Consider the following 27,515-nt stretch of genomic DNA (forward strand, 5'->3'; position numbering starts at 1 on the left):
CTGATATCTGGAGGTTACTATCAGTTACAGCATTCTACAAATGAGCTCTTCTCCACAACTTCCATTGTAACAATGTTCTACATTGCCCTGAGCAACAATCATAAAAGCGATTCTGAAAGAGACGTGAATACTCCGCAGCCTGAAAATCCCAGCCATCTGACGTAGACGGATTTATAGGTTTAGTGGAAATTGCTTTCCCCTGCATCCAGATTAAATACTGAGTGGCGTTTCCTTTCTGTATGGGTAAACATCCTTCTAATAATGAGATGACCCACCAATGTCTTCAAGAAAAAACAAAATTTCATCTTAGTGCTTACTCTGGGGACGATTTTTGGGCTGTAGTCTTGGAGGTATCATGCTGACTACCAGCTATCTTGGAATCTGCGCTCTATTTGTGATTTGGGCATTTTGTGTGTTTGCGGAATGCAGATTTCATATACAGACGAGAGTCATACCCGAGGTATATAAGCAAGGCAGGTGAGTACCACTGCGCTTTCTTCTTACTGTGATAGTTACTGTATTGTGACCCATAGGTAGTTCATCCAAGATACTTCCTTTAAAATAACAATATGGAATAATATATATTCCTATTCATTTTGCTTTGAAAAACACTGTCTATCCAATTCTGCATATGCCAATCCTGATTATATGCATCACTTTGTCTAAACACATTTTAGGATTTGACGTGCAGAATTCCAAGCCATTGTTGTGATATTGAGCATACCTTCATCTTCTGATGGGCTTCAGATGAGGCTGATAGACAAGTCAATTTATAACAATGTGTTTCGTGCTATACAATAGAGGTAGAGCTTGTGTTTCTCTGGGGGGGGAGAGGTTATGCTCTCGTAGGGGTTAATACAAGCATGGCTGCATTGTGTAAACATAATAAATGCTTTGAAGCTTACCCACAATGCCTGCAGCTCTGCCACAGATGTACAAGGGTGGGAGGTATTTAAAGTCTTACGTTCATTAGATCCGCTAGCAGCGCCACATGAAACTTCATTGCAAAGCCGGACAGTTCTGTTGCACGTTACTCGTTGCAAAATAACTATTGTCAGCTGTCAGCTCAGATTATTGTATTCTAGCTTTCATTTATTGCTGGAAATTCAGAAAAGTTTGGTTCTCCAGCACTGCAGAAAAACTGCAGACAGTTATGGGTTGCTAGAACTTGAAATTTAAGATAAGCTTTCCAATATTTAAACTGTTAGGAGTCGGAATGTTGTACTTAAAGGGGTGACCTGGTGCCTAAAATGTCCTCTCTAAATATCTATTTTTACACCCTCATCACTTATGTAATTAGCTTTATTATACAATACCCGACACTTTCCCTATCTAGCTAATCCCTAAATGTGTTTTTTTTTACTTCACTTCCTGCCTGTGACATTACATTTCATTTTAGAGGAGTCTCAAACAGGTTGCCACAGGAGGTTGGACTGCACTCACTTCCCCGCAGCATCTATCACTACTCCTGGAACAGGAAATCATCGAGGGGCGACGCTGCAGTTACTTACAGTTTCTTTCAACACCATCTTATGAATATGTCTAGATAGAAGTTGTATAAAAGATGAGTAAAGTGCTGACAATGTGCTTCTGTCCCCAACACTGCAGCAAGACATCATCAAGTGACGGAAATAGAAGCAGTGTGAGTGACACCAGCGATGCCACACAGTTTCTACTACTGCCCTCAAATGAATCATCATTAGGGAGCAGTGAGAGAACCAGGGTATGTGATACCAGCACCTCTTTCCCCAATGATGATTCATTTGATGGCAGTGATAAAAGCTGTTGGGCGGTACTGGTGTCACTATGGTCAATCTGCACATGTGCCGTCCTGGGGAATTACTGAACCTGCATGAGATCTTGGGAAGGAGAGAAAAAAGTTACATGTCAGTCACTGACAGGAGGCAGTCAGGAGGAGGAAAACTGTAGAGAGGTCAGAATGCATCATTATCAACATTATCGCGACTTTACATAAAACATATTAGTTTAGGGTGTAAAAAACTGCTGACAGATTCCCTTAACAGAGGACCTTACACCAGTTTGAGCATTTCTAACTGGCCAAATTTGTAGAATAGTGGCTTCATAGATGAATAAAACTTAGTTTTCATTATTATATTTCTTGTAAAGTTTAGTTTACAGTTTATGTTGAATCTAAGGGGGTGTTACCAGAGATTTTTACTTGAGGTGTGTACTTCTTTTCCTGCATAACATTGACCAATCATAAGCAGATACCAACATACTTGTAAAAAAAAGTCAACACCCTACCAACAGTAGATTAGAGCAGGTGTCTCAGTGTGAGGCATGTAATGGCAGACAGTTTGCTCTCCTCACTGGTCTCTCTGCCCTCTGCATAGCTGTCATACCTTAGATTTCTTATTGAATCAATCCAATTAGATTATCTTGGACAGAAATGGTGACAGCAGGTCATCATTTAATTATATATGTTGGATGCGGTATTTACTATGACTCTACTGGTAGTGGGGGAGTGTCCTTTTTCTCTCTGCATTAGTGGACCTGTTATGTGGACTATTATAATATCCAGGTCGCCCCCTATTTTATGTTTGGTTTCATTCACATTTAATATTACTTAGAAGTTATTTAAATAAATAAATATTTTATACTCATTTAATAGATTGTCCTAACCCTCTTTTTTGGGTCATTTAGGCTGATCTATGACTTATTTATTATTATTAATTATTAGGCAATATGGTTATGGGCTTAGAGGAGACTTGTTCGGGCCAAGCAGCACAAGGACTGGACATTAGAGAAATCAGTACTGAGCAGTGATGTGTTCAAATTTGAGATGCTTAGTACCAACCACCATGTCTTTGAGAGATGCAGAAAAGCTGGTTGGTTTCTACATGAGTAGTGCCAAACATTAGGCATGGAGATTGAGATTTGATGGTGTGGGGGTGCTTTACTGGTGTTAAGTGAATTTTTTCCAAATTCAGGGCAGTGGGCACATTTATCCAGCTTAACTACCTCAACATTATGCAATTACACGCCATTTCATCTGGTTTGCATTTATGTTGCAACATGCCAATGAGCGAAAAACACACCTCCAGGCTATGTAAGGGCTATGTGACCAAGAAGGAGAGGGATGGAGTCAGATCAGATCAGATGAAGTACATCAAATTACGTGGCCTCTACCATCACTCAAGCTCAACCCTATTGAGAGGATGAGTTTGACTTCAGAGTAAAGGCAAAGCAGCCAACAAGTCCTCAGTGCCTCCTCTGAGACTGCTAGAAAGCCAAATCACGTGCCTACAGGATGAAACTGCTTAAAAGAATGCTAATTTGTGGTTTTGCTGCATTCAATCTGAATCTACAATGTGACCATTCCAATAAGAAAAAGGAAAACCATTGCAGGAACAGGTGTGTCCAAACCTTTGATTACTGTAAATACACACCTTACAAAAGAAAGCTCTTCTAGCTGATTGGGGAGTGGAGAATATGCAGCAAATTAAAAACACACTTGGCTGCTGAAATTGTTAGCTGCTGGCAGACACAGGAGGAGGAGGCATGCGACCTGGCATCAGACATGCTAGTACGTTAGATGGCAACCAATGAATGGATATATAGGTGATTGACTTCTGAAGCAGAAGGCACACTTCAAATCAGAAGTTGAAGAGGGAAATGATAATTGCAGGGACAAGAGACTTCCTGTTTCTACATAGAGCAGAGAAAAGAGAAGAATTAGCTGGGTAAAAGGCAAAATGAGCAATTGTAAGTACACAGTGCTATATAATATGATGACTGCAATATATTAAGAGGATGAACATTTTCATGGGAATGCTTTAATAGTATGTAGCATACACATATTTATGGGAGATGTCGAGCACCTTGCAGCCAGATTCCGTGAGCGCATCGACTTCTGTCTTAATCATTGAGCGCCCTGACATTCACCAGTCTAATGTCAGAAGTGCTGTCCACCGTTCACCGTTCTAATACATAGAGGAGATGCTGAGCTCCTCATGATCTCACACACTGATTACAAGCTAACTAAGCCTCACATGTAATTAATGCAAGGGCCGGGCATCTATTAGATCTAGACTGCAGATGCTACGGTGCTCCTGTGCTTAGTCAAGTATAGGGAATATTACTTAGACCTGCCAACTTTTACAGATTATAAAGAGGCAAATCTAAAAGAAATGAACTGGAGTATAAGTTGGCATGCATGCAATGTGTAGGAGCATGTTCACACTGGCCATTAAACAGACTAAACCTACAATAGAAATGAAAGGAATACATACCCTGCTATATTCAAGGTGCTCGGCATGGTAGCTGTGGCAAGCCGCTTCTCCATAACACCCTGGCACTTTACAAACAAATAGTGTCCCACGTTATAAGTGTTGTGCAGTGTACATTGCATTGCACTGACTATCAGTATGAGTGCAACATTGTATTTTCTTATTGCAAACGTAATAGTTATATTTATATAACTATGGAAAAAATAAGATAATGACACATATGGTGATATTAGTATTGTGTTTTTTTATTACTGATCAGCATTGTAGTATTCAGTCACAAAGTGATGGTAATACAGTGCTATTCAGGCTATTCAAATTAATTGGGACAAAGCATCTTTTTAAGTAAAATCGTAAGTTGGCTACCAGTCAGTGATTCAAACCAGCTTTAACTGCTTTGAACAGGTATTTGTCCCTTGTATGTGATATTATTGGTCATTTTAAAAATTTAAAAATAAATAAAAATATACCTAAATTGTATTGGATATTTTAACAAATGTTTAATAGGTTAGAGTAGAGTAGGGCCTAGCCAAAAGAGTCTACCACGTTGTGGTGGCGGCTTAAAAAATCTAAATCTTTTGACTAAAACAAAGGCTGTTTGTTATATGTGTGATCTGGTGATGGGAACTGTTAATGTGTGATTGGTGAGAAGTGGAGTTTTTCCAAGAGAGAGCGGTGGGAATGTGGACAGTTCGAGGGGTGGAGACAAGGCTGGGGTGGAGCCTGGGTGGAGTCTCAAGGGGGCCCCAAAGATTTTGCCAGTACAGGGTCCCAAAATTCCTAGTGGCAGCCCTGACCATAGCACACTATAAGGAGCAGATGCACAACAAAATTTCTCCATCATCTCCATTATATCTGAATGCAGTCCGACATTTTCCATGCACCCAGAGTCCGATGGACCCCACTGAAAAATAAGGACCTGGGCTTCATCACACCCCTCCCTATGTTGGTCAGATGTATGGGCATTCTAAATCCTATAAAGACATATGTGTTTCATCCTTCATTAGTAATGTCCTCCATCCTGGGCCCCTTTTCAGGTATATATGTTCCCCATCCTAGGCCTCTTCCTGGTATATATGTCACCAATCCTGGTATATATGTCCCCCTTCCTGGTATATCTGTCCCCCATCCTGGACCCCTTCCTGGTATGTATATCCCCCATCTTAGTATATAGTCACATCATAGGGCCCTTCCTGGTATATATGTCCCCCATCATGGGCTCCTTCCTGGTATATATGTCACCAACCAGGTATATATGTGCCCCATCCTGGGATCCTTCCTGGTTTATACAGTGGGTACGGAAAGTATTCAGACCCCTTTAAATTTTTCACTCTTTGTTTCATTGCAACCATTTGGTAAATTCAAAAAAGTTCATTTTTTTCTCATTAATGTACACTCTGCACCCCATCTTGACTGAAAAAAACAGAAATGTAGACATTTTTGCAAATTTATTAAAAAAGAAAAACTGAAATATCACATATTCATAAGTATTCAGACCCTTTGCTCAGACACTCATATTTAAGTCATATGCTGTCCATTTCCTTATTTCCTTGTGATCCTCCTTGAAATGGTTCTACTCCTTCATTGGAGTCCAGCTGTGTTTAATTAAACTGATAAGACTTGATTTGTAAAGACACCTGTCTATATAAGACCTCACAGCTCGCAGTGCATGTCAGACCAAATGAGAATCATGAGGTCAAAGGAACTGGCCATAAGCTCAGAGACAGAATTGTGGCAAGGCACAGATCTGGCCAAGGTTACAAAAGAATTTCTACAGTGCTCAAGGTTCATAAGAGCACAGTGGTCTCCATAATCCTTAAATGGGAGAAGTTTGGGACCACCAGAAGTCTTCCAAGACCTGGCCGTCCAGCCAAACTGAGCAATTGGGGGAGAAGAGCCTTGGTGAGAGAGGTAAACAAGAACCCCAAGATCACTATAGCTGTCCACCAACGTTCATCATCCAACCTGACGGAACTGGAGAGGGTCTACAAGGAAGAATGTCAGAGGATCCCCAAAATCCAGGTGTGAAAAACTTGTTGCATCATTCCCAAGAAGACTCATGGCTTTACTAGCTTAAAAGGGTGCTTCTACTCAATACTGAGCAAAGGGTCTGCATACTTATGACCATGTAATATTTCAGTTTTTCTTTTTTAATAAATTTGCAAAAATGTCTACATTTCTGTTTTTTTCAGTCAAGATTGGGTGCAGAGTGTATATTAATGAGAAAAAATGAACTTTTTTGGATTTACCAAATGGCTGTAATGAAACAGAGTGAGAAATTTAAAGGGGTCTGAATACTTTCCACACCCACTGTATGTCCTTTATCATGTGCCACTTCCTGGTAAATACAGTATATATGTAACCCATCCTGTTATATAGGTCCCCATCCTAAAGCACATGACCCTCATCCTGGGCCCCATCCTGCTATATATGTCCCCATCCTAGAATACATGTCCCTCATCCTGGGTTTCTTCCTGGTATATATGTTCCCCATACAGGTAAATATGTCCCCCGTCCTGGTATAAATGTCCCCCATCCTGGTATGCATGTCTCCCATCCTTGGCCTCTTCCTGGTATATATGTCCCCCATCCAGGTATATATGTCCCCCTTCCTGGTATAAATGTCTCCCATTCTGGTATACATGTCCCCCATTCTGGGCCTCTTCCTGGTGTATATGTCCCCCATCCTGGTATACAGGTCCTGCGTCCTGGGCCTCTTCCTGGTATATACTGTATGTCCCCCATCCTGGTATACAGGTCCTGCATCCTGGGCCTCTTCCTGGTATATATGTCCCCTGTCCTAGCATATATTTCCCCCATCCTTGGACCCTTACTGGTATATATGTCCCACATCCTGGTATATATAAAACCTACAAAAGACAAAATGAGCAAAAACCCTGCTGTAACTAAATAAGTAAAAGCAAAACTGCATCAAAATACAGAGTTTTTAGTAATACTGTTTTTGATCAAAAATAGCATAAAAGCCATCCCACTACGACACGTTAACTCTGTTCATGATAGTCCTACACTGTCTAATATTAAAAACCTTGCCTTGTGTCAAAGTTGACCTCAATGTGTGAACAAGGGCAGACAAAAGGACTGGGTTCCAAACAGTAGACATCAGTCTGGGGATGCCTTATATACAATTTTCAGCTCAGGAGAGGGAGGCCACACCCCAGCTTGCACAGAATGCAAAAATACAAAGAAAAAACATTTTGTCTTTTGTAGGTTTTATGTTTTATGGCCAATGTCAACATGCATTTATGTGCTGCATGTGTATCAACTCAAACCAAGCTCAATTTTTGTGTTTTTTCTTTGTATTTTTGCATTCTGTGCAAGCTGGGGTGTGGCCTCCCTCTCCTGAGCTGGAAATTGTATATAAGGCTTCCCCAGACTGGTGCCTACTGTTTGGGACCCAGTCCTTTTGTCTGCCCTTTGTGGTGAAGTGACCAGTGTGTCCGCTAGGAGGCTCTGTGAGTATGTCCCAGGAGAGTGGATGAATGGCAGAATACTAAATGACCGTTATGTATCTCAAGGTGGGTGGCCTTGAGATGGAGACTTATGTGTGTGTTGATCAGCAGTGATACTGCTGAAATGCTGGTTCAATGTGTCAGGGACTAGTTACCTACAAATCCACCCAGGGGTGTGGTTAAGAACGATATTGTAAAGTGTGTGATAATGGTTCAAGGACCTGTGATGAGGTCATAGCCATGTGGCCTGGTGGGCGTGGCTACGGACCATATAAGGTGGCCAGGGTAGGTCACATGAGGTGAATGCAGGGACCTGGTTGGTCCGTTTTGGAAGGCCCCGTATGGGAGAGATGGGGGCTGTCTTCCTGACAGCAAGGAACGCTGTGCTGAATGGCTGCACGTGCCTGATGATTCCCTGGAGGGAATGGACGTCTGCAGCGTGATGAAGGAACTATGAGGAAACCCTGACGTGGGTGAGATAACTGAGGCTGAAGAGCCTGTGTATGCATAACCTGTGTGACCACAGGAATTACAGAGCTGACCTCTGTCATGGACGCTATGCTGATGTTATGAAGTTTGTTGATGCTGTGGGTTTATGTTGCTAAATAAACCGCATGGACTATGATTGTTTATGGAAAACCTGTGCCGGATCTGGTTTTGTGGCTGCTAAGTGAGTATCCCCTACCCGAATGACAGCACTACCTTACAATTGGTGGAGAATGCTATGGACAATGTTGTAGCCTTGTTGCTAGGAGCAACGGAAGAGGACTGCAAAATTCAGTTGCTAAGGGCAACGGTTTCCAAAGGCACATGGTGCAGTGCTGGCAACGCTGAGCCGTGTGATATACTGACTGCAGGTCAGCGAGAAAGAGACTGGTGATTGCTAGGGTGCCTCTGCGGATATGAGGTACCCGAGGACCTGTGTGGCCGACACAGGTAACAGACAGGTGTTCGTGTTGTACTGACCTGGGTCAGTGGGAAAGACTGTGTACCTGGAGGGTTCAGTGAGCAAGGTCCTGGAGGGTCAGTGTTGGGAGGTTCTGGGAGAAGAATCGGATGCCTGGAGCACGTGGTATGACCTTGGACCTGGTGAGGCGTAAGTGTTGGACAGTCTCAGGTGGAGACGGATGTCCTGAATAGCACCCGCCGAGCCCCTGGACCTGGTGAGGCCTGTGTGTTGGGAAACCCTGGGAGGAGGGTTGGCTCCCTGAATAGCACCCGGTGCACCCTGCGTGTTGGACGGTCTCAGGTGGAGACGGAATGTCCTGAATAGCACACAGACAGGACATGTGAGTTTTGTGTGGTGTGTTTTTTTTCTCTTTTCTCAATTCAGCCTGTGGTGGCTCAGGGGAGTCAAGAAGGTGACAAGCGGCTTCCTGTAACTAGGCGGGGTTATGAAGGGGACAAGCAGCTTCCTGTAACTCAGCGGGGTTACGAAGGTGACACCAGCAGCCGTATGTGAACAGCAGCCGGTGGTGTCAGTGATCGGGGACAGCAGGAGCTGTGGTGGTTCCAGCAAGGACTTGTGTGGTATCGTAAGAGACATAAACTGTGTGGTGTGAACTGTGGTCTGAGAAGACCGGTATAACGGACATGGGGAAATCCCGAAAGGGGGCGGTGGCCAAAATCGAGGTGGTAGCCCAAAAGGGGGTGGAGTTCCAGAGGGGGGCAGTGACCCAAATTGAGATGGTAACTCAAAAGGGGGTGGAGTCCCAGAGGGAGGTGGTGGCCCAAATTGGGATGGTGGTCCAGAAAAGGGCCGAGTTTGCGAAAGGGACAGCACTGGGTACCTCAGTGGGCATGTCTGGGGAACTGCAGTGTGTGTGTATGTCTTTTGAGGAGTGCGGCATGTATTTTCTGGATAATGACGGGCCACAGGTGTGTACCATGATGCTGCACCGGGAAGGAGTCTCTGGTAGACTGGACTCAGAGAGTCAGGTGACTCTGACAGGAACTCCTCTCGTTTTATCTCTGGCCGAGAAAAACGTCAGGGTTCGCTGTAAACATGGGGTCACGGTGAACTATGCCGTAGACAGAGTAATGTTCGAGGGGACAAAAGGTGGTGAGTGCCAAGGGGGTGGGATACCACGGGACTTAGTCTATGCCTTGGAGAGGGGCCGGGACTTTGTTTGTTTGATGACGTATGGTCGGACAATGGAAACGTTTCGACTGTGGGGCCAGCAGATATTGAGTCGGTGACGGCTCCTGACATGGACAGGTCAGAGGTAGAACTGACCGGAAGAAGAGGTACATCTGCCCAACGTACGGACCTGACGTCTCGTGACATGACGGATGGTGGGCTGGGAGATGAGATGGCTGGACTAGACACACGGTCAGAGGGTAACTGGAGGGTTCACTCGACTGACGGGACTGACCCAGTGGTACCCTTTGACAATATAATTAAAGAGGTAGTAGTGCGACACGTGCTGGCCAAAAGAGAACAAGATCATGAGATACAGTTAATAAAGGAGACAGGGGAAGGACATCTCGAACGAGAAAGAGTCCTGAGATAACTGGCCGAGAACAGGGTCGAGGAGCTCAAGAAAGAAGTCGTGAAGCTCAAAGAAACTGTAAGTCAACTGTAGTGAGGGAAGTGTCCGTGGTAAAGCCAGAGCCTCCTGGCCAGGAAGAGAGCAAGGCCACCCACCACCTTTAAGCTTGTAATTGATGTACCAGAAGACATGCAACCTGAATCTTCAGGTGGCACTTGGAGTTAAACCAAAGATCTCTTGATCTGTAGTCTATCTACCACTGAGATATACCACCTAATATCAGAAGACATGCAAGAAGCCTGTGCTGAGGAAGATGTGCATGAGGCTTTCAAAGAGGCAGTCAAAGCCTGTAAGGTGCACTGGGCGCCTGAGACTCGGCAGTTGTTGATAATATCAGCCAGAGAAGATACATCAAACCGAGTAGCTGTCCTGAAAGAAATGCATCTGCAATGTCTTCACGACAAACAGCTGGTTAGGCGGAGTAATATGAAAGCTGCTCGATGCCTAGAGTTAGCAAGGGAGGCTATGGATCGGCTGGGGTTGCGGAAAGATGTAGTTCCGGTTCCCAAAGGTCTGATTGGGAGAATCATTGGAAGATTTGGGAAGGTAATGCAAGACCTTGTAAATATCTCCGGTGTGGTGAGGGTGAGGATCCCTCCTGATGATGAAGACCAGGTATCCAGTGAAGAGGGTAGGATTCCCATCCTGGTGGTTGGCTCCGTGGAAAGCCTGAGAGACTTTCGGATGCTCTTGGAGTATCGAGTGGGGTATCTGCAAGAGATTGAGCAGTTAAGGCTGGACCGTCGGTGGATCAATAAAGAGGTGGCAGCCGCCTTCAACCCAAGATGTAAGGACCCAAAGTGTTCCTCCAAGCAGTGACATGGCAGGTGGCCGAAAAATGTCAGCAAGTGGTAGTTCGACTGGCAGGACGAAGTGGAAAGACCATAGTTCCTGTGAGGCGCTGAATGAGTCAGACTCAGGCCAGACAGTAGGCTTAACTAAGACTTATGACCGTACTGACCGGGGGAGCTGGTCGGTGGAACGGAACAAACAGAGAGAGGAATGTGGTGACTAAACAGTGTCTGATGACGCAGACAGACTGTGACTGGAGGGCCAAAGATCAGAACCAATGTTCTGACTGATGGGGGCGGGGAAGGCCTAACGTACGAATGAGGCCGTATGACAGATGGAGACGGTTCTCTCAACCTGTGGGCAAAGAGTAGTGAGGGCCCAGTCTCGAGATCCTGGTGTAATGTTGTGTGTTCAACCCCACAAGTTTGAACAGAGGGGGGAGGTATGTGGTGTGGTGACCACTGTGAATAAAGAGAAAAAAGCCAGCTCACCTGAAAGCATGTGCTGTAGGAAGCCCGGATCACGTGCAGTCATCACGCAATAGCCAGAAAAAAGAAGAGAGAAGGTTCAGCTTCACAAAAAAGTCCAATTTATTATTTAAAAATAAGTCCAGAACAAAAAAGAAATTCATTCACATGAGTAACAGATAGTGGGTTACGCGTTTCGAACAATAGCTTGTTCTTTCTCAGCTTTGAGACTTGGACTTATTTTTAAATAATTAAATTGGACTTTTTTTGTGAAGCTGGACCTTCTCTCTTCTTTTTTCTAGTGACCACTGTGTCTGCTAGGGGGCGCTGTGTGGATGTCCCAGGAGAGCGGATGAATGGCAGAATACTGAATGACCGTTATGCATCTCAAGGTGGATGGCCTTGAGATGGAGACTTATGTGTGTGTTGATCAGCAGTGATACTGCTGAGGTGATGGGTCAATGTGTCAGGGACTAGTTACCTACAAATCCACCCAGGGGTGTGGTTAAGAACGATATTGTAAAGTGTGTGAGAATGGTTCAAGGACCTGTGATGAGGTCATAGCCATGTGACCGGGTGGGCATGGCTACGGACCATATAAGGTGGCCAGGGTAGGTCACATGAGGTGAATGCAGGGACCTGGTTGGTCCGTTTTGGAAGGCCCCGTATGGGAGAGATGGGGGATGTCTTCCTGACAGCAAGGAATGCTGTGTTGAATGGCTGCACGTGCCTGATGATTCCCTGGAGGGAATGGACGTCTGCAGCGTGATGATGGAGCTATGAGGAAACCCTGACATGGGTGAGATAACTGAGATTGAAGAGCCTGTGTATGCATAACCTGTGTGACCACAGGGATTACAGAGCTGAACTCTGTCATGGACGCTATGCTGATGTTATGAAGTTTATGATGTTATGAAGTTTATGTTTATGTGGGTTTATGATGCTAAATAAACCGCATGGACTACAATTGTTTATGGAAAACCTGTGCCGGATCTGGTTTTGTGGCTGCTAAGCAAGTATCTCCTACCCGAATGACAGTGCTACCTCACACCATGTTCACACATTGAAGTCAACTTTGACACAAGGCAAGGTTTTTAATATTAGACAGTGCAGGACTATCCCGAACAGAGTTACCATGTCGTGGTGGGATGTCTTTCATGTTTTTTTGATCAAAAACAGTATTACTAAAAACTGTATTTAGATGCACTTTTGCTTTTACTTATTTAGTTACAACAGGGTTTTTGCTCATTTTGTCTTTTGTATGTTTTATGGCCAATGTCAACATGCATTTATGTGCTGCATGTGTATCAACTCAAACCAAGCTCAATTTTTGTGTTTTTTCTTTGTATTTTTGTGTTTATCCTGGTATATATGTCTACTCTCTCATGGGCCCCTTCCTGGTATATATGTCCCCCATCCTGGTATATATGTCCCCCGTTCAGCCTCTGCATAAAAAAAACAATAAATCTTTCTTCTCAACCTCATCCGATCCCATAGCATGGATAGAACCCGGAAGTAAAAGGCAAACAATTTTATGCAAAAATAACAAATTTTATTCAAATAAATCATGAAAAAATACAAATAAAAGAAGGAAAAGAGTCATATGATGTCACATGGCCAAACAGAATATACTGTAAATGCTCTATAGGCTATCAAACCCATCATAGAATCATAGAATCATAGAGTTGGAAGGGACCTCCTGGGACATCTGGTCCAACCCCCTGCTCAAAGCAGGATTCGCTAAATCATCCCAGTCAGATGTCTGTCCAGCCTCTGGTTGAAGACTTCCATTGAAGGAGAACTCACCACTTCTCGTGGCAGCCTGTTCCACTCATTGATCACTCTAACTGTCAAAAAGTTTTTCTAATATCTAATCTGTGTCTCCTCCCATTCAGTTTCATCCCATTGCTTCTAGTCTTTCCTTGTGCAAATGAGAATAAAGATGATCCTTCTACAATGTGACAGCCCTTTAGATATTTGTAGACAGCTATTAAGTCTCCACTCAGTCTTCTCTTTTGCAAACTAAACATTCCCAAATCCTGCAACCTTTCCTCATAAGACAGGGTTTGCAGACCGGTCACCATTCTGGTCGCTCTTTTCTGAACTTGCTCCAGTTTGTTGATGTCTTTTTTAAAATGTGGTGCCCAAAACTGGACACAATATTCCAGATGAGGTCTGACCAAAGAGGAATAGAGGGCAATAATGACTTCACGTGATCTAGACTGTATGCTTCTGTTAATACATCCTAGAATTGCATTTGCCTTTTTTGCTGCTGCATCACACTGTTGACTCATATTCAGTCTGTGATCTATTAGTATACCCAAGTCTTTTTCACATGTGCTGTTGCTTAGCCCTATTCCTCCCATTATGTATATGCTTTTTTCATTTTTATTGCCCAGATGTAGTACTTTGCATTTTTCCCTGTTAAAAACCATTCTGTTAGTTGCTGCCCACTGCTCCAGTTTATTTATATCTTTTTGAATCCTCTCTCTCTCTTCTCTAGTATTAGCTATCCCTCCTAGCTTTGTGTCATCAGCAAATTTAATCAGTTTACCCTCAATTCCTTCATCTAAATCGTTGATAAAGATGTTGAACAATACAGGGCCCAGGACAGAGCCCTGTGGTACCCCACTTGAGACATTCTTCCAACTGGATGTGCAGCCATTTATGACCACTCTTTGGGTCCGATCACTAAGCCAGTTATGAATCCACCTAACAGTTGCCTTGTCCATTCCATACTTAGTCATTTTTTCAATAAGGATTGTATGAGATACTTTGTCAAATGCTTTGCTGAAGTCAAGATATACTATATCTACAGCATTTCCTTGATCCACCCAATCAGTTGTTCCGTCATAGAAGGAAATTAAGTTAGTCTGACATGACTTATTAGTTACAAACCCATGCTGACTCTGTTTAATCACTTCATTCTTATTCAGGTACTGACATACATGTTGTTTAATAATTTGTTCAAAGATTTTTCCTGGTATAGAAGTCAGACTCACCAGCCTATAGTTGCCTGGGTCCACCTTCTTCCCCTTTTTGAAGATAGGAACAACATTTGCTCTTCTCCAGTCTTCTGGGACTTCTCCTGTTCTCCAAGAATTTTCAAAGATTATGGAGAGGGGTTCAAAAATATCTTCTGCTATCTCCTTCTGTACTCTGGGGTGTAATTCATCTGGACCTTGAGACTGGAATTCATTTAGGTTAGCTAAGTGTTTCCTCACTATATTTCTGTTTATAGATATCCTGGATTTTTCTATTCCCTTAATAGGACAGTGAAGAACAGCAGGCTGCAGCATAGGGGGTATAGAGTAAATCATGTGGTGTAAAATACACCATAGAGATCAAATTCCATGCAGTAAATATCAATGGATAAGTGCTGCTATCAAATAACATGGAAAAGTACTAAGGTAAAGTAATATCATTATAGTTCCATTGTCTCAAAATTCATATAACGTGTACAGTAAACCCCTAAGTCCACAGAAAAGGGAGTCATATTCTGTCCCATCAGTACTCATAAATACAGCAAAAAAATCTATATGTGTAAGCATACAGATAAGTAGAGGCAAAGTGCCTATTATATTCACCTGGCCATGCGATACAGCTGTAACGAACACCATGACAGACTTACCCCTGAGATTGTACGAGTGTCCGGGGACGTGCTGGGAAAGCTGGGAACTTCTGCTGTAACATGGGATGCTGCTGGGAGCATGCCTGCAGGTGAACAGGACCTGCAGCACGTGACCACCGTGGGAATGGTTGGAGGCGGGGCTAGGTCCTGAACTCCCAGGGATGATGACAGGAGCCGAGGAAGCCCAGAGAAGTGTCAGGCGAACCGAGGTCAGACCAAAGAACAGTGCAGTAGCTAAGGGGAGAGACAAATAGCTTGGTAAGAGACAAGCCCGGGTCAGAAGCCAGAGAGAGATACGACGTACTAGAGGGACTAACGAGCAGACAGTCGGGGGACAAAGCAGAGATCAAAACCAGGTGTATCACGAAAAGTACCGAATTAGGAGACAAATGCAAAATGGGGAACAGTCCAGGTCATACACAAGCACGCAAACAGATACAAGCAATACACACAGGTATTCACAGGGTCAGCTGCTCAGCCAAGGTTGGATGTATAACTGACAACGGGCACAGCACAGGGGAGGGTAAATATAGCCCTCCCCCAACCAAAGAGAGGCCACATGGTGTTAACCCTAGAAGCACTGCCAAAGGACTTCTGAGCAACCCCAACGCCCGTTTCGCGTCAGCTTTTTCGAGGGGGTTTTTAACATTTCTCATAAGAAAATTTTTTTTCAGAATTACAAAAATACATCATTTGAAAGGTAACTCACCAAACCCTGACTGATGCACTGGCAGGATGGTTTTTCTGTGTGATAGTGCGGAGCAGCCCGCCTGCTAATTCTATGGGTGTCATCAATAGTCTGCTCAGACACTTTTGCATTGCACCTATCAGTGTGACTTATGTTTTATGCAAGCCTTATTTGTGTGCATTTTTTCCACTAGGCAGCCAGACCATATTGGGTTACTTGCTGTCCTCATCAGTGGAATGCACCTGTGCTGCCCCAGCCTTTATCAATGGGACTCTGCTGCATCCTGCCAGTGCCTCAGTCAGGGTTTGGTGAGTTACCTTTCAAATGATGGTTTTTAACATTTGCCAGCATTTTTGCTTGAAAACTCACTAGTAGTTTCATTATTGTTGAAAGGAATTTTTAACCCCTTTCTGACATTGGGCGTACATTTATGTCGATGTCGGACTCCCTCACTTTGATGTGGGCTCCGGCGGTGAGCCCACATCTTTCCCGGGACATGTCAGCTGTGCTTCCATAAACTGAATTTGCCAGGTTATACATGCTGCCCAAACTGTAGGCAGCATGTATCAGGCACTGGCTGTATTATTTCAGCCATGCATGAATGTAAAACATACTTTTAATGGTCTTCTTTCCACCCGCTAACAGTGACTGATAGGTCTTTACGTACATGCGTGTATAGACAGAGACCTGTCAGTCATTGTCAGCAGGAGGAAAGAAGCTGCTTGGGACGCGCCTGTATGACTAGTTTCCAGCACGGCTCATTCCCTGGCAGCTATTAAAAGTATAAAAGTATGTTTTTCTCTGAAAGGCCATAGCGTTTCAGAGTCAAACATTCCTAGCTGTGATCGTACAGCCAATAGCTGATACATGCTACGCACGGTTTGGGCAGCATGTATCAGCTGTCAGGTTCCCTTTAAGTGTCTTCTTGAAAAAACTCAGGGGGTTTGCTTGTCTAAAAAGACGCTGTGTGCACATACACTTAGATTCAATGTACTTTTTTTCCCAACCTGGTAGAAAAAACAGTTATTTCCGTACTACACTTATGGCAATCAGAAAAAAAATCTCTTGATCAAAAACAAATCTGCTGTAATGTAATTTACAAATTTGTAATATTATTTATTTCAAGAAAGGTATCTAGGTCGGTTTTAAAGTCTTCAGATACCATAACATATGTTATAACGCAAAAAGCTTCTTGATATTTTTGCCTCTATAGTAATGAAAACGTTGATATTGACATAAAATATTTTGATGAGGAGGATTTTGGCACTAAAATTATGAGATAGAAGTTGCTTTATACAATATAATGCTTCTTATTCTTCCCCGATCAGTGTATATAGATAATGCCCGACGTTTCGGCCGCATTTGGCCTATGTCAAGGTTATCTGGTTTCAATGTGATACTGTGCGACGAGTCCCGCTCTGCACCAGTCCTGCTGACCACTGCTGCTCACAGCAGTATCATCCCACGTGGCTGCATCTAGACCGTGTCTAATTATCCCCCATTGAAACCAGATAACCTTAACATAGGCCAAGCACGGCCGAAACATTGGATATTATGTGCATACATTGATCGGGGAAAGCATTACATTGTATAAAGCAACCTTTTCCAGTGGATAGCACTGCAGCGCTGGAGTCCTGGATTCGAATCCCACCAAGGACAACATCTGCAAGGAGTTTGTATGTTCTCCCTGTGCTTGCGTGGGTTTCCTCCTGGTACTCCGGTTTCCTCCCACATTCTAAAGACATACTGATAGGGATTTTAGATTGTGAGCCCCATCGGGGACAGTGATGATAATGTGTGCAAACTGTAAAGCGCTGCGGAATATGTTAGCGCTATATAAAAATAAAGACTATTATCTTTTTTCTTAAACAATGTTTTTATTACGAGAGTTTATAATAACAAATATGAACATATATTCATAAATAAGGGATGTTTTGAAAAATGGGAAAACACCTTACAAAAACAAATATCAATGTCCCAATGGACAACTTCATTTAGAATTGCATCCAAGGCCACCAAATGCATGAATATCCTGGAGACTCACTTTAAACTTATTCACAGATATTATCTCACCCCAAATAGACTTAAACACTTTGGAGGGGGTGGCTCAGGTCTATGCTGGAGAAACTGTGGACTGCCGGCGGACCTGATTCATGTCTTCTGGGAATGTCCCTCCTTGAGGACGTTCTGGCTTAAAGTCTTTGAATTGATCTCAACTATATGCAGCCATCCTATTCGTCCATGCCCAGCACTGGCTATGCTACTTATAGGGGTTTACAATTGTAAAAAGGAACAATTTTTGATAGCCCATTTTTTGATGTCAGCAACTTATTTAATTGCGAAGGGTTGGAACAATATGCAACCACCCGACATCAAAACTCTAATTATGCTTGTAGATAAACATTGAACCTATGAGAGGATATATTACATCAACAACCTGTCAATAAAACTTTATAGAGATAGATGGAATATGTGGACAGCATTGAAACCCAAAATTGATGACATATTTATGCTCTAGGTGAATACCTAATAATAATTATATTCTTGAACTACTTTTGTTTTCTTATGGAGTACCTGCACTGTTATACACTGATATATTACTTTTGTCTTTGTTATTATTCCTGTTCTATTTCAATACTCCACCTGTTGTGGTGTATGTAAAAGACTATGATTAACATGTAATAATCATGGAGACATGGGGCGATGTCTCCCTATGTATATGGATAAGATTATTATCTTTAAACTCATTATTTCAGTGCAGATGTTCTCCACATACTTTGTTGACACACGTCGTACTTCTTGGCATGAAAACGCACAGAGTAGACCATTAGTGTTGTATTATTGTATTTGGCACTGCTATGAAAGTATTTTGTACGACACTGTGATATACAGTATGTTTGGCACTGTCTAAAAGGTGTGTTGTGCTGCATTGTGATGTTTGTCACTGTAATATTATTTTTGTGCTTTTGTGGAGATATTTGATGCTGCACTTTGATATTTTTGGTGCTGTTTTGAAGTTAAGTACTGGGGAGTGAGCGTGCTCACCACTGCTCTATACTCGATGGAGTATCAGGGTACTTGGGTATGCTTGTTACTCGATCGAGTATCGTGGGTGCTTGAATGCCATGCTCGAGTCCCGCCCCGCATGTTTCACGGCTGTTAGACAGCCAATAAACCTGTGGGGATTGCCTGCCAATGTTGGCTACTGGCATCACTGTGATTGGTCTGCTGCATTGCATCATTGGGTCATGTATAGAATCCATTGATGTGATGCTGGATGCACTCGCCTCTGGAAGCAGTTCAGGGAGAGATCATCTAGGATGGAGACCGTAGATTAGAGCAGGCATACAGGCTGTGTTTAATTGCTATTGCAGTGTTTCTGCATCATTAAAATAAAAGTTCTTTTCAGGGCAACATACTGCCCCTTCTCTAGTAAAACTGCTGTTAGGCTAGTTTCACATTTGCGCTTTATAGCGCTGCGACGGCCTGCGCATGGCCGGCGCTAAGCCCCGCCCCCTGCCGGCTCCCTGCCCGCCCCATCCGGTCATCACCGCCTACTAGCGCACATGGGCGCTTGCGATCTGTGCACCCTATCTTTAGCATAGGGTGCTCAGATCATGCGCTGGCCGTGCGCTAGCTGGATTTTGCCGTGCGCTGCGCACTTTTGAAGGCGCGCCGAAATGCAACATGTGCGCAGGCCGTCGCAGCGCTATAAAGCGCAAATGTGAAACTAGCCTTACCTGCATTCAGTGTAGGGATAGCTGGTGAAGGAGGGATAATTTTGAATTAGAGGCATATAGGTAGGGTTTATTTCCTTACAGCCCTTCTATAGGTACTGCTGCTGCTGCAACCTGAAAACAAAAGTCCTTTTCAGGTGACAGTCTACATATTTTCTTTTCCCCAAAAATACCAAAAAGTTTGCAGGCATACATTACATACCTAATTTACAATGTGCAAGGTGTTCTGTAAGGGATGAGAAAGTTTTCCTTTCTTCGCTTGAGTTATTTAAATGTTTATATAAGAGGATACATATCAAGTTGATAATATTCTATGGCCCCCTAATAATGGTATAAATATCCAAATGGCCCCTGGCAGAAAAAAGGTTCCCACCCTGCAATAGACAGTGAAATGTTCGAAGTGTCAGTCGACTAGTGTTCATAGAAATGTTTCCATCTCTGTTCAATCCAAGCTGTCCACTCTTGGAAGACAATTGAAACCAACTTCGGTGCCTTATGTGAGACTGTTACCATTTACTCATTACCTCCTTATAAGTAAAATTATTGGACTACTGGATTATTATTGTATTGTACCAGCAGGTATCGCACACCTATCTTATTCATTTCACATCAGGTAATGAACGGGCCAGGTAATGTCAAGCCCCCTGGTATCTGTCAGATCACTTGCATGAGGGTCCGGTATAACACATGTGTCGTCGTATTCCTCAAAATCGGACTGATGCACAACACCCCCTGTTTGAGGAAGTGAGAAGGCAGAAATCTGTAGCCGTGATATCACCAGTGACGAGCTCATCATCCATTGAGGAAGGGAATAGAGCTAAATTTTCCATTTAAAGAAGATCAATGTTCTTGTAACTTATTTTACTATAGATTAAAAACATAGATTAAAAACATATGTGACATGCACAAGTGTGAACAAGTCGGTCAGACACTGCTCACACCACCCAATGGCTGAAACGCAAAACACAAAATGACAAATTTGCAAAAATACTCTGCAGTAAAAAACATGACAGTAATCAGCAAGTGCTGTATAACAAATACAGGGTATTTATTCGATACGTTTTTTGCAAAAAATGGATACCAAGCCACTTCACCACGTCACGGTAACCCTTCACGAAGCAGTCCCTATCTAATGTATTTAAAACCTGAACATCTGAACAGTGTCTAAATGAACAGGATACAGACAGGCGCCTCCTAGCATATGGGCTTGTGGTGTAAGACAGCTCATTTATGTGCATGTCACACAGGAGAAGGGTGGGGTCTCCCAAACCATGCTGAGCACGGAAAAACGGTTTAAAAACATATGTGACATGCACAAGTGTGAACAAGTCAGTAAGACACTGCTCACACCACCCAATGGCTGAAACACAAGAGAACACAAAATGACAAATTTGCAAAAATACTCTGCAGTAAAAAACAGCTGTCTTACACCACAAGCCCATATGCTAGGAGGCGCCTGCATCCTGTTCATTTAGACACTGTTCACATGTTCAGGTTTTAAATACATTAGATAGGGACTGCTTCGTGAAGGGTTACCGTGACGTGGTGAAGAGGCTTGGTATACATTTTTTGCAAAAAATGTATCGACTAAATACCCTGTATTTGTTATACAGCACTTGCTGATTACTGTCATGTTTTTTACTGCAGAGTATTTTTGCAAATTTGTCATTTTGTGTTCTCTTGTTATTTTACTATAGTTTGGTACATACATTTTCTAATGTGTTTTTTTTCTCCACATTGCAAAAGGGTTTTTTCTGCTTTTGTTGTTCCATGAACTGTCTTTTTTCAAGGAATACTGTACCATTTTGGGGTAAATATAATATAATGTTTACAGTGAGTCTGTATCTAAGGTAAATATCGGGTAACTAAGCATTCGCGGCACTTAGTTACCCGCTGTTTACCTTGGATACCAGCGTCCTAGCGCGAGCACGCAGGTATCTAAGGTACACACCGGGTAACTAAGTGATGCGCGCGCTTAGTTACCCAATATTTACCCTAGATACCAGCTCCCAGCGTCTGCTTACAGCACTAGGAGCTCGCTGATCGTCGATCTCTAACTGCCACATGCAGCGATGCACGCTGGCCAGTGGGAGACCAACGATCAAAAAATGGCCCAGGACATTCAAGCACGATCAGCGATACCCGACGGGGGGGGGCGGTCGCTGATACGTGTCACACACAGCGAGATCGCTGTCGAGATCGCTGTTGCGTCACAAAATCAGCGATCTCGCTGTGTGTGATGGAGCCTTTAGTTTTGCAAAGGATTCAGTGTGCCATTATGCTTCACAAATTTACATATTGAGCATACCTTGGGTGACAGCGCTCAAGCACTGATATATGCAGTAATGCTCACATAATGTTATTGCAAGGTCCCATTGCTAGCTTCCATCAGCCACAAACAAGAGCTAGAGATAAGAGGCGGCAATGACACTATGTGAGTGCAGCTGCAGTGTCTATCCGGAGGTGCAGTCACTGATTGTCATATCTTGATTGACAGTGCTAGATGCAATCAGTGAATCTGTTCCGCACTAAAGACAGAGCTAGCCATGAGATACGGCAATAACACTTTGTGGGTGTGGCTATAGAGTACAGATTTCACAGTGATCAGTATCAAATTGTGGGGGCATAATGGTGCATTGAGCCCTTGACCAAGGATACACCAAAGCCCCCTCATTTACATACAAAATGAATTGTAGTATATGCCAACTAAGCCAATAAAACATATTCTACAAATAGGATTTTTATAGGGGCTAAAGGCCCCGTCACACTAAACGACTCACCAGCGATCCCGACACCGATATCAAGGTGTCAGGATCGCTGTTAAGTCGCTATGTGATCGCTGGTGAGCTGTCACACAGACAGCTTCACCAGCGATCAGCACAGCGATGCCAAGCACCCGGCATCGCTGGCTATCGCTGTAGAAAATAGTATCAAAATAAAAAATATAGTTATTCTCACCTTCCGACGTCGCGTTCAGCCATCCCGCCTCTCTCCACGCTCCGGTCCCAGTAATCCTTTGCACGAATGACCGCGAGATGTCACGGTCTCGCGGAATAACAAAGTCTCGCGGTCATTCATGCAAAGGATCACTGGGACCGGAGCGTGGAGAGAGGCAGGATGGCTGAACGGGACATCGGAAGGTGAGAATAACTATATTTTTTATTTTCTTTTATTATTTTTTTACACCTGATCGCTGGTCTCCCGCTGTCACACACAGCGATGCGTGCTGGCCAGCGGGAGACCAGCGACCAAAGAAATGTCCAGAGGTTTCTTGCAGCGATCAGCGATACCGGCAGGGGGGCCGGTCGCTGATCGCTGTCACACACAGCGATCTCGCTGGTGAGATCGCTGTTACGTCACAAAAGTTGTGACTCAGCAGCGATCTCGCTACCGAGATTGCTTAGTGAGACGGGGCCTTAAGACCTCTATATATCAGTATGAGTGGTTTAGTTATCATTTTGGGAATGACAGAATCCTTTCAATTTTTTTTTTATTTTAATGGCTATGAGGTTAAAGAGAACAGATATTTTGTCAGTTTTGATGGGTTTGTTTACAGCACAGTAATAATATAATAATAATTTTATTTCTATAGCGCTGACCTATTCCACAGGGCTTTACATTTTAGAGGGGACTTGTACAGACAATATACAATACAGCATAACAATAAATACAAAGATCAAAACAGATACCAAAAGGAATGAGGGCCCTGCTCGCAAGCTTACGATCTATGAGGAAAAGGGGAGACACGAAAGGTGGATGGTAACAATTGCTTTCTTTGTTCAGACCAGTCAAAGTGTAAGAATCGGATGTTAATGTAATGCTGCATGAACCGGTTATCAGCCTAAGTATGTAACAGTACAGACACAGAGGGCTATTAAATGCATAAAGCGTGTGAGAACATGATGCGAGGAACCTGGTTATGATAAAAAATTTTAAATGGACAACATAGGGTTACTTAGGTTAATGTGTTGAGACGGTAGGCCAATCTGAACAAATGCGTTTTTAGGGCACGCTTAATACTGTGGGTATTGGGGATTAATCATATTAACCTGGGTAGTGCATTCCAAATAATTGGCACACAACGTGAAAAGTCTTGGAGACGGGAGTGGGAGGTTCTGATTACTGAGGATGTTAACCTCTGGTCATTAGCAGAACAGAGGGCACGGGTAGAGTGGTAGACTGAGACGATGGAGCAGATGTAGGGTGGTGCTAAGCCATGGAGTGCTTTGTGGGTGAGGGTAATAAGTTAGCAATGGATTCTGGACTGGATGGGTAACCAGTGTAATGACTGGCACAAGGTAGAGGAATCAGTATAACAATTGGTGAGGAATATGATCCTGGCTGAAGCATTCAAGAGAGATTGGAAAAAGGAGAGTTTGGTAAGAGGGAGACCAATCAGTAGAGAGTTACAATAGTACAGACGAGAATAAATAAGAGAAACAGGAAGAGTTTTTGCATTGTCAAAAGAAAGGGTCGAATTCTATAATAGTTTTTGAGTTGCAGATAACATGAGCGAGCCAGTGATCAGATGTGGGGGTGAATGAAAGCTCGGAATCAAGTATGACTCCAAGACAGCGGCCATGTTGCTGGTGAGTAATGGTGGAACCACACACGGAAATGGCAATGTCAGGCATAGGTTCATTAGTAGAGGGAGGAAACACAAGGAGTTCAGTTTTTGACAGGTTCAGTTTCAGATAGAGGGAGGGCATGATGTTAGAGACAGTGGTAAGACAATCACTAGTGCTTTCTAAAAAGGCAGGCGTGATATCAGGAGTAGAAGTGTAGAATTGGATGTCATCAGCATAGAGATGGTACTGAAAACCAAATCTACTGATTATTTGACTAATAGAGGCAGTATACAAAGAGAAGGGGGTCTAGAACCAATCCTTGAGGAACCCCAACAGTAAGTGGAAGATGAGAGGAGGAGGGGCTAGCAAAAGGTACAGTGAGAGATAGGAGGAGAACCAGGAGAGATCGGTGTCCTTGAGGCAGATGGAGCGGAGCATAGTGAGGAGGAGCTGATGATCCACAGGGCTGAATGCTGCAGAGGGATCCAAGAGAATTAGCATGGATTTAGATTTAGCTGTTTAGTAGATCATTAAAAACTTTAGTAAGGGCAGTTTCAGTAGAGCATAAAGAGCGGAAACCGGATTGCAGAGGGTCGAGTAGAGAGTTATCTGAGAGATAGGAGATAAGATGGGAATGGACCAGGCGTTCAAGGAGTTTAGAAATGAACGGAAGATTAGAGACAGGGCTATAGTTAGTGGCACAGTTTTGGTAGAGGGATGTTTTTAAGTAATGGCTGTATGATGGCATGCTTAATTGAGGAGTTTAAAGATACCGGAAGAGAGAGAGAGGTTGAATATTTTTGTTAGGTGAGGGGTGACAGCAGAGGAAAGTGGGGTGCAAGTGGTCGGGTGAGAAGATGCAAGGAGCCTGATTACTGATTAGTATAAATTAAATGATAACATAATTTCCTATGATACTTTAGTGGCAAATGTTTGTAGATTTGTTTATGTTTTTCTTTTTCAAACATTTCTGTGTTATTGCATTCAGGCCAATAACATTTTTTATTTCAAAACCTTTTTTTGACCTGTGTTTTTTTACTTTTTTTGTTTCATCCTACAAAGGGACTTAAACATCCAATCTCCAGATTGCTCAGTTATTACACTACTATCCTTGTATGTCACTAAGCATTATGCACGTTAGCCTCTGTCTTTAGCCTAGTTGGCTTTCTGTCAATTGCAATCTCCAAAGCTGAACTTGCTGGTACAGTGGGGCCTGGGCAAGATGGTAGTTTGAAAACCTTTCTATCTGTGGAACAGTGCACACTAGAATAATTGAAGTCCACTAGGTTGGTAATCTTTTAAAATTCTTTTCTACACTAGTAATAACCATTTATAGTCTTCTTTCTGATAGCCTGTTTGGATCTTTCTAAAGTAACAAGTCACATTTCAGCAAAAAAGGAAAGACAAGATTCATCAATAAAATAAATGAAAAAAATAATGGCTGCATCGTGATATCAATTTTGAATCAAAAAAATAAATTTTAAATTCTCATCCTAAAAAAATAAGGAAAAACAGCAAAACAAAAAAGAAAGAAAACAGCTGTTTACTGGCACACACAATATGAAGTAAAAATTCAATCAATTATTAAAAATTGGATATTCTTTATAAATAAAATTATCATAAAAAAATCCTTTAAGAATATTTGGCTATAAATTGCATCTATCTTCCCACAGCCATGAGGTGTGTGTGCAGACATCAAACAGCATGGATATACTCATTAGACAATAAACAATGTAATCAATGTAAGCAATACACATTCAACATCATCATTATCATTTGGTTAAAACAACAAAAATTTATTGTGATAAATCATTGTCAAAACTGAATATGCATCTATTTCAGCTGCAATTCATGTATATATATAATATATACTGCTTATATATATATATATATATATATATGGACATAATTATTGGTACACTTCTATTAAAGTATGAAAAAACAACATTGGTCACTGAAATGTCTTAGAACTGAGATTATGATTTTATTCAATGAATGCAAACTAATCAAAATAAGACATTGCTTTTGAATTGTGGTTAGTGTTGAGCGATAGCTTCCAATATCGGTAAATATCGGATCGGATTGGATCGGACCGATACCCCCAAAATATCAGATATCACCGATTCCGATACCGGAAACCAATGCAAGTCAATGGGACACAAATATCAGAATGAAAATAAACCCTTACTTTCCTTGCAGGTTAATTCTACATGAAGGAAAACAACTAAGAATAATGTAGAATGTATTGGGGGAGGTGGAGGAGACATTAAAGGCATTGAGGTTTAGCCCAATCAAATGGAATAGCAGGAATTATGTTTTTTTTTAAGACGTTCGGCGTTACAAAGATATTGACTATGTTAAACGGGTTGTCCGGGCTTTTCACATAATCTCAGTGCATATCTGGGCTGCAGAATGCTGACAATAAGTAATTTACCTTCTGTGGCTAGTCTGCACGGTTTCCAAGATATCATCTCTTGCTTCTAAGATAAACGTCCTGTGGGGTGTGTTCTGGCATTGAAATGAGAACTGGTCATTTCCTCCTCCCTCACTAGTTTCACTTTCCATAGATCACTGTTCAGCGTGTGTCTGGGGGAGGAGCAGCTGGGTGGTCTGCTCGCAGCCAATCACAGCCATGCCATTAGTTAACATGCCTAACATGCATAACAGGATGTGCCCACACTTCTTAGGATTCCTCATTGGCTGAATAAAATCAAACTGGCTCATTGCATTATGGGAACTTCCGATTCCGGTATTCGATATTCTAAAAGTATCGCAACTCAGTATCGGAACTCCGATACAGCGAATATCAGCCAATACCCGATATTGCAGTATTGGAATGCTCAACACTAATTGTGGTACAACAAAAATAAAAAAAAATAATCAAAGTGGCCTGGACAAAAATGATGGCACCCCTAGATAATTTAACCATAGGGTCATGTTAAACTGAACTATCTATATATATATATATATATATATATATAACTAGCTGAAGAGCCCGGCGCTGCCCAGGCATAGTAACTAACTGTGGATAGTTATAACAAATTATAATTATCCTCCATCCCATAGTCCCGTGCCCATATACCCATCACACATCCTCCATCCCATAGTCCCATGCCAATATACCCATCATACATATTCTCCATCCCATAGTCCCATGACAATATACCCATCATACATATTCGCCATCCCATAGTCGAGTGCCCATATACCCATCACACATCCTTCATCTCATAGTCCCATGCCCATATTCCTATCATACATATCCTCCATCCCATAGTCCCATGCCCATATACCCATCATACATATCCACGATCCCATAGGACCGTGCCCATATACCCATCACACATATCCTCCATCCCATAG

The 27,515-nt window shown here is 42.7% G+C and overlaps 1 protein-coding gene across 1 annotated transcript in view; it reads left to right on the forward strand.

Moving 5' to 3' along the window:
• Window positions 1–210: 210 nt before the first annotated feature.
• LOC141100865 (gamma-aminobutyric acid receptor subunit rho-1) overlaps window positions 211–27,515 on the forward strand; it is a 145,077-nt gene continuing 117,772 nt past the window's right edge. Inside the window, exon 1 of the mRNA XM_073589580.1 lies at window positions 211–477. Within this exon, the coding sequence (XP_073445681.1) occupies window positions 356–477 (122 nt within the window). The 5' untranslated portion in view covers window positions 211–355. The remainder of the gene's footprint in view (window positions 478–27,515) is intronic.

This window comes from Dendrobates tinctorius, unplaced genomic scaffold, assembly GCF_039654945.1.
Source record: "Dendrobates tinctorius isolate UK_male_01 unplaced genomic scaffold, ASM3965494v1 ptg000111l, whole genome shotgun sequence".
Classification (NCBI taxonomy): Eukaryota; Metazoa; Chordata; class Amphibia; order Anura; family Dendrobatidae; genus Dendrobates; species Dendrobates tinctorius.